This window comes from Muntiacus reevesi, chromosome 3 (assembly GCF_963930625.1).
Source record: "Muntiacus reevesi chromosome 3, mMunRee1.1, whole genome shotgun sequence".
Lineage (NCBI taxonomy): Eukaryota > Metazoa > Chordata > Mammalia > Artiodactyla > Cervidae > Muntiacus > Muntiacus reevesi.
In genome coordinates, this window is record NC_089251.1 from 111,346,207 (window position 1) to 111,359,252 (window position 13,046).

At 43.9% G+C, this 13,046-nt stretch overlaps 1 protein-coding gene across 5 annotated transcripts in view; it reads left to right on the plus strand.

The window, feature by feature from the left end:
- Positions 1–13,046, plus strand: part of ARID1A (AT-rich interaction domain 1A) — a 68,099-nt gene that overhangs the window by 19,520 nt on the left and 35,533 nt on the right. For all 5 annotated transcript variants that reach the window (XM_065930141.1, XM_065930143.1, XM_065930145.1 and 2 more), the window contains exons 2-4: positions 4,830–5,042; positions 6,560–7,012; positions 7,902–8,018. In XM_065930141.1, the coding sequence (XP_065786213.1) occupies positions 4,830–5,042; positions 6,560–7,012; positions 7,902–8,018 (783 nt within the window). The remainder of the gene's footprint in view (positions 1–4,829; positions 5,043–6,559; positions 7,013–7,901; positions 8,019–13,046) is intronic.

The following is a 13,046-nucleotide window of genomic DNA, read 5'->3' on the forward strand; positions in this document are numbered from 1 at the left end:
GGTACCAAATCTGGCTCCTTTGGTTTGCTGCCTGGTCACTTCCTTTCTGCATCTTTGGATTGGGACTGAAACCTGGAGCATTTCTCAGTGGAGCTTTTATTTCAAGAAAATTAAGAAGTTTCTCTTTCCTGTTGCCCCTACCATGTGGTGTGGTGCGTTTTGATGAATTGTATATCTTTTGCTTGGTAGTTGGGTCCTTGGTCCTGCCCTCTCTACTGCCTTCTGAACCAGTCGTGATCACAAGTTGGAGAATTTGGAAGTCAAGTGTGTTATATCTCAGCTACCCCTTAGGTGGTTATGGCTTCCCTTGGTGCAATAAGAAGTTGTAAGGGATTCCATTAACCCTCTGATCTGGTGGGGTTTTTAATTCCATTTGCTTAGAGCAGGGGGACTCTATGCAAGTGGTGAGTCCTAAATTGTTTGTTCTGAATATATTCAAAGGATCCAGCCTGCCAGGCATCCTTTTCCTTTTGATGCCCCTAAACAGCATCTTTTGATGCATTTCATTTGGCAGGCAGTTTGTAACACGTCCAGTGATCTGGAAAGAGATAAGTGGTGAATGGAGATGGGGGTTTTCTTATGGCTCTTTTCCTCTGTTTTATTTTTATTTTTATGAATGCAGGAGAGTATATAGCAGGGGGCCCCGACTTCCCTGATCAAGGGGGCAGCATTTTCCTCTCAATTATGTGTCTTTGTGGCAGAGCCTTTGCTTTTGAAGTGTAATCACAGTAATCTACCCCCGTGGTTTCCCATTGAAAGGATTTCCTCTCCGTCTCTCCCAGAGTGGAACCTCTGGCTCTTTGGTATTTCCCATCCTCTGCCTCTTCCTGGGTGCCTGCAGACTGCTGATACTGGTTTTTCTGTCTTGGATGTAGTAGGGATTTTTTTCTGGTCTACAATTGCTACTTTCCAATAAAACTGATTAGTGAAGATTTAAGGCCCCCTTCTCTGTTACAAAAGATTGGAAGATGACATTTCATCTATAACTGCAAGTCACAAATCTTTCACAATGGTTTTAAATGTCAGAAGTGTGAGTTCAGTCCCTGCCCACCTCCCCTCCTAATATGAGCAGATGTTGAACTTTCACATGAGACCAAAGTAATCTGATTGAACTGAATACATTTTAGTTTGCTAAGCTGTGTATTCTCTTGAAGGGAGGGGGTCAGAAATCTTATGTCCAGGAAAAGGAAATGTCTTCATTTCATTTTTTTTAAGAGTAAGAATTTCTTTAACTTGCATTTATTTTTGGTCTGCAAGGAATTTCTTCTTAATGAAAGAATCCTTGAACCCTTTATTAACTAGCCCCTACATTAGTAACTGTCCTTAATTGGGAGTGCAGTCCCCCTGATATGAGAGAGGAAAAAGTAAGTTGCCTTTAGCCTTTTTGTTTTTTAAGCAGTGTGTTTGTGGACGCCTGTGTAGTTTGATGACCTCCCTGGTTATAGGGTAGCACCCACGATTCTCCTCAGACATGTGCTCATTCTTTGACTGCTTGTTCTACCCTCCCTTCTGCTTTTTCAGTCCCATCGCCATTTTCTTCTGCCCTCAGAGTCGTAACCTGGTTTAGGGTTTAGCAGTGCCCCTGGTCCTTTGACTCGATGGTTTAATCTAGGGTTTCTATCCATGGTATCCTCTACCGCTTCCTAAAGACAGCCTGGCACATTGAAGTTCCCGAACCCTAGTTCTGCAGATGGGGTCTTGGGGGGGACTTTGAAGTAAAATAGCTGGTCTCTGACTTCCAAGAACTTAGCCTTGAGAGTTGCAGTCGGTTAGCTGGACAACTAAGTGCTCAACTTGTGCTTGTGACTGATTTTACAGCAGGACCTTTAGAAATGTGAAAGAGCAGAATGTGCTAAAGAACTGGGAAGTGGCTTCATGTTGAAGGGTTGAGTTTCTGCTGGTGGAAGCCATTGTGGGCAGGAAGGTGGGGCAGGATACAGTTGCATGGAGCTGAACAGTGGAAAGTTTGGCATGAGGCTGAAAAATGTGAAGAACCGGAGCACACTGTGGCAGACTTTAGAGCCAGGCAGAAGCACTATTTATCATTATTGATAATACTTACTATTCATTGGGTGTTTTAAGTACCAGGCACTGTGTGAAGTGTGTTATGTGCATTTTAGATAAAGAACTGATGTGTTCAGGGTTAAACAGTGATAGAGTTAGGTTTTGAATTCAAGTCTATCGATTTACTATGTTCTTTGCTCTTTTCATTTGATACTGTACATGATGCAGTAGGTGGGAAGTTTGGAGCTGTTGTTGAACAGGGAGGAGTGCAGATGATTTGTGAGTGTTGTTCTAGGACTGCAGTCCAGTATGATAGCCACCAGCTACATGTGATTATTTGAATTTAATTAAAAGTAAATAAAAATAATTCAGTTCCTCAGTCACTCTAGGCATATTTGAAGTACTTAATAGTTATATAACACAGAACGTTTTATTGGGCGTGTTTCTCTAGATCACTGGTTCCCAGCTAGTAATATACATTAGAACTGGGGAATTTCCTGGTGGTCCAGTGATGAGGACTTGGCGCTTTCACTGCTGTGGCCTGGGTCCAATCCCTGGTTAAGAAACTAAGACTAAGGTCACTCAAGCTATGCATCTCAGTGTGCATGTGCAGTCCAATATGCACATACTGGAATCATCCAGGGATCTTAGGGGATTCGAGGGGAGGGAGCCCAAGGCTTTCTAGACCCACTAAGTTGAAATCTCGAGGGACAGGCCCAGGCATTTGTGAAGCTTCACAGAAAACTCTGATCTGTAGCCCTGGTTAATAGCTGCTGCTCTAGAAGCTCCATAATAACCATGGTAGTGACTGCCCCTTGTGTATTGGGGAGACCTGGACTGACAGAGATACCCAGAGTGGGCTGGTGTCTGTTCAGCAAATGTAGTCTCTTCACCTGGGGGCCACATGGAAAGCAGCTGCAGGCTAGGATAAAATGGGAATCTCCTTGTCATCTGCAGCATGATGTGGCTGTGTAAGGCCCAGAGTCCTTGTAAGAGAGAATGGTGGTATTCTGGCTCCATTGCCAGGTGTTATCTGGGGAAGATCACATGATACTTATTACTCACTGGTGCAGTTGTTGAATTTGAATTTCCCAAAAGAATGCATGTAGCTCCAAAATTATGATCGGAAGTGTTGTTGGAGCTTCTGATACTGAGGCTGGACTGGGCAAAATTGTTCAGTTATGGTTGTTGGAAAGAGCACTTTAATAATACTGATATGTAATAGTGATTTGGGACATGGTTTTACTATGATTCTCATAGTTTAGAAACTTGGAGAGTATTCTTATGATCCGTGTTACCTTTAAGGCTGAGATTTGAGAGAGCTTTGCTTTTGCTTTTTTTCTGTTGATATTTAGAGGAATAGTCTCTGTGGCTTTTTAATCTTAGCTATTTTCTTCAAGACAGCTCAACTTCCTCTATCATAAAACACTTAGGTGTAGTATGCTACCAAAAAATAAAGGGGGATACGTACAGAGAACCAATTACTTGAGTGCCCCCTCCCCTTATTTTTTAGGTTTTTTTTTTTCCTTTTTTTTAAGGCTAAAGTAATGTATTAATTAGAGAATAATAAAACCAGAAGGGACCCATGCTGTCATCTCAGTCAGTGGTTCTCAGTGTGGTGGTCCCTGGACCAGCAACGTCAGCATCACCTGAACACTGTTATAAATGCACATCCTAGGCCCAGCCCCGAACCTCCAGAATCAGACTTTGGGAGTAGGTTCCAGCAGTGTGCATTTTAACCAGCCCTCCAGGTGATTCTGAAAGTATTCTAAAGTTTGAGAACCTCTGAATTCCGTAATTTGAAGTTACTGATATTCAGGTCCATGGTATTAGTATCTGCTACCCACCCCCAATTTAAGATTCAGTTTTCAAGTTTTATGTCAGGTCCAGGCCTGCTCTGCAACCAGGGTGTACCTAGTTAAGTGCTCAGAGACACTCCCTCCTCGCCTCCTCACCCCCAGGAGACATGGTTGAGTGTCTTGGGGAGGGGACAGTGTGCCAGGGCTCTGTTCTATGCAGCTCCAGTAAGGTAAAGTGGGGTCAGAAAATGAATGAGTTGATTGATCGTGTTGCACCGTAAAGAGCTGAAAGTTATGTTTGTAGTCAAATACCTATGAATTGAGCTCTCATTATTGGTACCTCTGTATCTTGCTCTTTAAAGAGACGTAAGTTCTACCCGCCTTGCCACTCTAAAGGAGGTGAACTTGTCAGTTGAGTTGTACAAGGCTCTTAAGTAAATTCATGGTCACAATTCCCTCAGCAACAGTAACTTAACTATGTTACCCATTTGGAAGAAAGCATAGATTTAAGTGCTTGTGCCATAGGACAAATGGGCTACTGATATGCAAGGAAATACGATTTCACCATTTAAAGACTAAAAACATCTAGATGCTTGTATATTTAATTTACCAACCACAGTGTTGAAGCATCAGTTTTGGTATTACTGAACAAGATCATGGCAGAGTATAGCGACACCAACCCTCCCAACTAAAGGGCCTATGTTCTTGTTGTCTATACCATAGAGTCCATGTATTCATTGCTCTGTACCTGGCCTGTTCCTTGGGTCTCAAGTAGTACCATAGTTACAAGGTAGAATATAGCTTACAAGGTGCTTTCATAAACGGGTGGTGTTTTTCTTTCACATATGACAAAATCCAGTTCTGAAGAAGGTTAAATGACTTGTCCAAGGGCTACTGGGTATATACCATTACTTTTTCATAGTAACTGTTTTCCTCTATGGTATACAGACTTGTGTGCCTAGGTTGTGTTCATATTGGCCAGAGGCCATCAAAGCTTCAGGTTAATGAAATGCTCTTTTTTTGTAGCCATCCAGTCCAATGGATCAGATGGGCAAGATGAGACCTCAGCCATATGGCGGGACTAACCCATACTCGCAACAACAGGGACCTCCATCAGGACCGCAGCAAGGACATGGGTACCCAGGGCAGCCATATGGGTCCCAGACCCCACAGCGGTACCCGATGACCATGCAGGGCCGAGCGCAGAGTACCATGGGCGGCCTCTCTTATGCACAGCAGGTAGATGGTGACTCCAATGACCTTAATCCTTGTTGCTGTCCAAGATCTAGTCTTGAGCTGTAGGATCAGAATGTGTCTTTGGTTTCTAAACCTCTTGAAAGGAACATAGGCCAGCTGACTCAATTTCAGTCTGCTACGTACAGGGCTGAGGTTGTGGTCATCATAGCATGTATACTTGAAGGAAAACTGCTCCCTGGCCACTTGCTATACATAGCTGTCTTCTTTGACCTGACTGGCCTGCTTGTATCCACTGTGTGGCTATCTCTGAAGGAGGTAGAAAGAAAGACAAAGGCAGTAGCTGAACACCAGTCCACTGCTACCAAGGAAAACCACTTACATACCATGTGTCCTGGGGAGAGAAGTGTTAGTTGCTCAGTCGTGTCCAACTCTTTGCAGCCACATGGACTGTAGCCCGCCAGGCTCCTCTGTCCATGGAATTCTCCAGGCAAGAATACTGGAGTGGGTTGCCATTTTCCTCCTCCAGGGGCTCTCCTTACCCAGGGATCAAACCCAGGCCTCCTGCATTGCAGGCAGATTCTTTACCATCTTAGGCTCAGACGGAGGGGAGAAGAGGCCTTTTGTGTTTCTCAAGGCCTTCAACACACAGCTGTCTGGCTTACAGTGAATGCCTAGAAGAGACTGGGAGTGGCAGGAAGGGGAAGATTGAACAGTAAAGGTGCTAATGGTGCTATTACAAGCATTAAGATTTTACTCGTTTCCTTTTGTCTGACCATCTGCACCATCATCTTTTTATCACCATTTTTTTTTTGTTTGTTTTGACAGCATTTTCTATCTCTATATGTGAGTTGAAAATGGTGTAAGGAATAGAATATTAAACCTAACTTTACTTCTAAGACTGTGAAGCAAAGTATGCCCTTAAATATAATTGCCTTTTTTTCACCCCACTGAGAAAATAGAGGAGATTTGGGGTGAATATTATTGGTCTTTTTTCTTTCCTAGTTGGCCAGATGTATCCCTCGTGCCTAGAATAGTGCCTGGTACAAGTGAGCAAGTAGGCTCTCAGATACTTTATGAATAAAGACAAAGTGAAAAAGAGAACCAGAGTAGTTCAGTCATTGGCATACCATCTAGACTACTAAACCCTAGGTTTTCAGTTGACTGGGCCAGTCTGCTAGTGACTCTTCATTGTGGCTAGGATACAGATTCCTAGCACTTATAAAAACAGTTTAGGCCATGATAAAAAAGAGTAGTCTCATTGGTGAAGACAGCTGTTCTTGAACTCTTGTAAGTTGCCCAAATTTTTATTAAACAGTGTAAATTTTCCATGGATGAATGTCGTCCATCTGTAAACAAACCAACCTTGTAACCCAGCTTGGCTGAGCCTCCTGGCTCAGTTTAACAGGGTTGGTAGAAAAACCCTGGGCCTTCCAAGTGTGAGGCTTGGCTTGCCTGCTTTCTGTACCCATCTTCAGGGCCTTCTGCCTAGCTTCTGGCAGAATACCTCACGTTTCTTCATTCAGAAGTGTCAGTGCTAAAAGTATCCTTTCCTTTTACAGATTCCTCCTTATGGACAGCAAGGCCCCAGCGGGTATGGTCAGCAGGGCCAGACTCCATATTACAACCAGCAAAGTCCTCACCCGCAGCAGCAGCAGCCACCCTACTCCCAGCAGCCGCCATCCCAGACCCCCCATGCCCAGCCTTCGTATCAGCAGCAGCCTCAGTCTCAGCCGCCGCAGCTCCAGTCCTCTCAGCCTCCGTACTCCCAGCAGCCATCCCAGCCTCCCCATCAGCCGTCCCCGACTCCATACCCCTCCCAGCAGTCCAGCACCCAGCAGCACCCCCAGAGCCAGCCCCCCTACTCACAGCCGCAGGCACAGTCTCCTTACCAGCAGCAGCAACCTCAGCAGCCAGCATCCTCGACGCTTTCCCAGCAGGCTGCGTACCCTCAGCCCCAGTCTCAGCAGTCACAGCAAACTGCCTACTCCCAGCAGCGCTTCCCTCCACCGCAGGTAAGATGTGTCCTCCCTCCACGTGACCGCAGACTTTGGGGGTTGGTGTCATGAGAACTTTGCCACATGAATTGACTCTCTAACTGAACTAGCTGCATAAAAACTTGTAGCTCTCTTTACTAATAGGGCAGTGGAAAGTTGCATAGACAGACAAGAATAAAAGATAATGGACTAGTTTTTGTTTTTGTTTTTTTTAAACTGAGCATTCAGAACTTGAGCATCCAAGTGAGTTTGGTCTTTTTTAAAACAGTCACTTTGGGAGACTGTCTGTACTGTACAGACTGGACTGTAGCCTGCCAGGCTCCTCTGTCCATGGAATTCTCCAGGCAAGAAAATTGGAGTGGGTAGCCATTCCCTTCTTCAGGAGATCTTCCCAACCCAGGGAGTGAACCTTGGTCTCCTGGCACATTGCAAGCAGATTCTTCACCAACTAAGCCACCAGGGAAGCCCGTTCTCAGTTGTAGCAAATACTTTTTTTTGAGAGTGGATTTGGGGAAATAACTAAAATTCATTTGTAGCAATGTCTATGAACAAGTTAGGTGATAAAAGTCTGAAAATAACAATTTGGGCTTTATTCTCTAAAGAGCAAAAAGGAGAAATGACTGAATGATGACAAGTCCCCTAAAGATTTTGTGCATTGGTGGCATTGTTGGAGTCTCATCCCAGGCCAGTGCCTTTAAAGGAAGCACTACTCATTTTAATGCAGAGGTTCTAGTATGAGTTTTTTGTTGGTGTTTTGAAATCAGTTGGTCTCCTTCCTTGATAGATAACAATTTGTAGTTAGCTAGATTTGGGCCTTTATTCCCAAAGAACAGTTTTCTGCCATGAAGCACGCTGGCCTGGTTTGTCAATAACCAGGCTCTCACAGCTTTTGTTTCTCTTGTTTTAGGAGTTATCTCAAGATTCATTTGGGTCTCAGGCATCCTCAGCCCCCTCAATGACCTCCAGTAAGGGAGGGCAAGAAGATATGAACCTGAGTCTTCAGTCAAGACCTTCAAGCTTGCCTGTGAGTATTTCTGCCAACCTCTAAAAGCTGATGAGGGCAGAGAGAAAAGCAATGGGAAGACCAGTTTCTGATTGGATGTTTTGGTGGTATTGAGCTAAATGAATGATGAACTATTCCTTAAATTCAAGCTCAGAATTCTGAATACGAATTGGTGGACCGACTTTATAGAATGTCTGTTTTGGTTTCCTGCCCAGGGAAGAATATATTTGTGATCTCTGTTCAGAGATCTCAACATTGTTTAAATGGTTTTTTGTTGTTGTTGTTATTGTTTGTTTTAAATCTTGGGCTCTTAGGCACAGACGCAACTGAGGGACAGAGAAGATGGAAATGGTAGAAGCATTGTCTGCTCTCCATCAAAGCTGAGAAAAAGCTCAGTGTTTTTTGCTTTTTTCTATATCTTACTTTTGAAGGCTAAATTTTTAGGTATTTGTCTTAACTTTTAGCTTGGTGGTAGAATCTGGAGTGCTTTCAGCATGGATTGTCACGTTTGAGCATGGAGGAGTAAAAGCAGATTTTCTGGTTGTTTTATGTGAATAGGTGCTTTTGTCTAGTAGAGTTTTTGGTGCCAGATACTTGATGCAGTGTTTATAGAATGGATGGACAGTATCCTGAAAAAGAGTATGGTCTGCTTATGAAGAGCTTGGGCTCTAGAGCCCTGGATCTGCATTTTGACTCTGCCACTAACTGTAGCCTTGAGCAAGTCACTTAATCTGTCCATGTCTTAGCTTTTGCATCTGTAAAATGAAACTAAAAGTACACACTTCATAGAGAGGTTAATATTAAATTAGTATAAAGAGAGTGTTGGTGCTTGTAGGCCCTCCATAAACATCGGCTCTAATGACTATCATCTTCAAGGAACTATACTCGATACTCAAAGGCAGGTACACCAACTGTTTAATAGTAGGCTGGTCCTGGGAGCATTTACCCTTGGTCTTGGCCCTGTCGCTGCATGTTGGCAAGTCCCTCAGGCTGGGCTCAGGAATAAAATGGACTGTCCTGAGAAGACTGTAGGCGGCAAACCTTTCCTTACACACCTGGCTTCAGTTAGGAAGTGGAAATTCAGCCACAGGTAAGAATAAGATTCTTTTGAAATTCTTATTCTACTTGGATTTGAAGCTTGTCTCTTCCGTCACTCTGACTTGTAAGAAAATGGCTTTCTGGATATTTAAGGGAGGAGATGGAAACTGACTTTATCATGAAGGCCCCATGGCTTCCCCTGAAGATCTCTAAGCCGTAACCTTGGGAGCACAAGGTCTGCGGGGTCCCTCAGCACCTGTAGTTCAGGCATCCAAGGCCAGGATGAATCGCCACTGTCAGCTAGGACCTCTGAGACTGTCGACTATTTCAGCTGAGGGGTTGGGGGAAGAAGTGTCTGAATAAGGCAGTCACTCTTGTTCCCTTCTCATTAACGTCTGTTGCAATCCTGTTCTGCATTCTGAACTTCACTGGAATGTGCTTTTTAACCTGATTCAGTCAGAACTGTATAACCACTCCCTCATCACCTAGCATCTGTGACTAAATCCGGGTGAGGTGGTACTGTAGCAAGAACTCAAATCGGTAGATTTCTGTCCGTGCTGTAAGTTGCGCCTCATCAGAAAGTTTCTGCTTGTTTCTGGTGACATTTTGGTTGAACTGCATCTGGTGGTTTTTAGTCCTGAGAAACCTAGCATACAAACATGCTGTCTGTTAAGGCTTGAGAGCCTTACACTGTTGAATCCAAGAGCTTGATTTGATCTACTGAAGTGAAGACACCAGTAGCCTGTAGCCTCTTGGACCCAGGAAAGAGTTGTTCCTGGGTAGCCCATCACAAGGAGCATTCCCAAGTTCAGGCCTCTGCCCTGGTCTTATCCAAACAGGTCGTCTGTTCAGTAGTAGTAGAATCTCCACGTGGGAGGTGAACTGGCAGGGCTATTGGCATCTTGTTTGTTGAATTGCTTTTTATCCCTCTGCTACTTAGACAAAGAAACAAAAGGTGGTTTATTCTTTGAAATTTATTCTGGTTTGATGCCAGATTTGCCTAGCCAGGCTGGGGAAACAGTCACATCTGAAGAAAGGAGAAGGCGGGATTTCCTGCAAGGAGCCCGCTCCTATCTTAAGCAGCTGTGTTAAGGGATCCCTAGGTTCACAGTGTATCCCTCCACTCAGCACGTGTTTGTGTTTGACTCCAGAGCAGATGTTCTGCTGACTGGAGGGCAGCCCCTTCAGTTTTTCACATCCCTCTTTCCACTCAGGCACCCTTCCAGCTTAGCCCTAAAGGCATTATGATTGTGACCCTTGATTTAAAGACTCAGTATGCTTTCTGATCCTGATTATTACAAAAATTAGATTTTGAGGAGTTTTTGCTCAGCTATTTTGTTTTGTTTTGTTTTGCGTTTTGTTTGTTTTTTGGCTCAGCTATTAACGCCAAACCATTTAGTTACTGTTATCCTGTTATTCCTCTATTTAAAACCTCTCAATTATTTTTGATTAATTTAAGAAGAAAATCCAAAATCCTTAATATTACCAAGGCTATCCCCAACTCTCCACCTCTTTCTGATTTAAGACTGGAGGGAGACCTGAGAATTTGCATTTCTAACAAATTCTTGAGGCTGCTGATGCAGCTAGACCAAGAATGGCACTCTGAGAACCTTTGTATGTGTGCTTATCACTCAGCCGTGTCCAACACTTTGCGACCCCCATGGACTGTAGCCCTCCAGGCTTCTGTCTGTGGGGATCCTCCAAGCAAGAATACTGGAGTGGGTTGCCTTGCCCACCTCCAAGGGATCTTCCCAACCCAGGGATCGAACCCAGGTCTCCTGCATTACAGGCGGATTCTTTAATGTCTGAGCCACCAGGGAAGACCTGAGAACCTCTGCTTCATCCTTTTTTGCTTTCTGCCTTCTCAGTTTCTGTAGGGCCCCATGCCTTTTCTGCTTCCAGCTCTTGCACACAGTCTTCTCTTTGCCTAAGGTACTTTTCCTTCTGACTTTTTTTGTTTATATTTCAGACTACATCTTCAGAATCATTTCCTCAGAAAACCCCTTAAGCTTCAAAATTCAGCTTAAATAATTTCTATGTTGCCTTCACTGACTAAAGGCAGATTTTATTTTTACTTTTTAAAAAATATTTAAGATGTATGAAAAGGTATAAAGAATAATCAGGTGCCTGAGCCAAACCTTGCTGCCACAGGTAAAAGCACCTTATATATCCATTAGGATCACTTCACCATCCTTGTGCCCAGAGAAGCATTATCCTGAATCTGAGGGGTTTTTGCTCCATGTTGCTAGAGCATTTTGCTAATACCTCTGGGTTGTTGGGTCTTTTCCACTAGATAGAAAGCTCCTGGAGGGCAGGCATTGTCTTACTGTCTTCTGTACCCCAAACTGTGTCTCATTATACCCGAGACCAGTGGTTCTCTACCTTGCCTGCATGTTAGAATTACCTAGGGAGCAAATGATTTTTAAAACCAATGGCCAGGGTTCACAGAATTCTGATTTGTTTGGTATGGGTAAGGCTTGGGCTTTGGCATGCTAGAAGCTCTGCTGGGAGATTCTGGTTACAGCCCTGGTAGAGATACTCTCTAGTCCAAACTATGTCAGGTTCCTTTACTACAATAGACCATCTTAGCACCCAGGCTTCTTGTCAGTGCTCGTCTCAAGGGTAATTTCTGTTACCTATTTCAAGCTCACTGAGGGTCATGCTTGCTCTGTCTTGCTCATTGCTGTCCTAATGCTTGTCATATAATAGGTTCCAACTGATTGACTAGGTACACCTGAGCAGATTCATTGCTCATCCAAAATGTGTATGACTGACAGGGTACAACTTGACCATATTGCCAAATTGTTGTTTTCCCTGCTAGTGCAAGACAGTTATTACAGGCTGTTATAGGACCACCCAAACTTCATTTTAGAGGATGAATTAATTTAATTGTGCTTCCTGACAGTGGCCTTAGAAAGAAGTGGGGTTAGGATTTGTCATTATCTTGTAAAATAGTCTCATTTCACCTTATGTTAAGAAGGTTCTTGGGACTTCCATGCTGTAGTCCAGGGGTCTAGAATCCACACTTCCATTGCAGGGGGCACAAGTTCAGTTGCTGGTCAGGGAAAACTAAGATCCCACATGCCACACAGTGCAGCTCACCCCCCCCCCCCCCCAAAAAAAGTTCTTGTAAGGGATAGGTGAGCAAATCTCGTGGTGTTTCATTAAGTCTTTCGTATTCTTTATTTGGGGGCGAAATCTGTAAGGGACTCATCTGAAAATTGGTTTCTGACTTTTGATTATAGTCATTTCTGAGAATGACTTGGAATAGTTGCATCTTGAAAAGCTTCTATTTAAGTGATTCATTCAAGTGTATGTGGTTTCCTTAAGAGTAATGATGGCTTCCCGAGTTTTTCTTACTGAGGCACATTTGTAAATTTACATGTTAGTCTTGCAAGTGTACCTGGAATAGAGTTTCCATTCAGTGGTGCAAAATGGATATAGGATTAAAACCTTTGATCTGGGGAAGTTAGCTGTATCACTGCTTCTCAAACTTAGGCATGCATTAGGAATCATCTGGAGATTAATTAAAGCACAGATTACTGACATCCACCCAGAGATTCTGATTCAGTAGTTGTCGGGTAGAACCCAAGAATTTGCATTTCTAACAAGCCCTCAGGTGGTGCAGTAGTTCTTAAGACCATACTTGAAGAGCAGTGAGCTTTGGTCTTCCTTTGAAAAGGGAAGAAAAAACTACTGAACTGGGAAGCCACAGTGGTAACTTGGGTGATAGTGGTGACTTACGCTGTCGTTTGACTCTTGATGATGTGGAGGGAAGACTGGGTTGAAAATGGGTGAAGGAAGAGAGACCTGGGAGAGACAGACTACCTGCAGCTGGGACCCCTGCGGTTTATTCCTAGCTTTAGGGAACCTCTTGCGTTGCCAGCTCCACCCTGGGAACACCTCGCTCTCTGGCACTCATCACTGGATCCCTTGTCTTTCCTCACTGCCTTTCTGTCAATCTCCCATTATCTCTCACCTGGTGACAGAGTCCTGAGCTGTTTCTTTTCT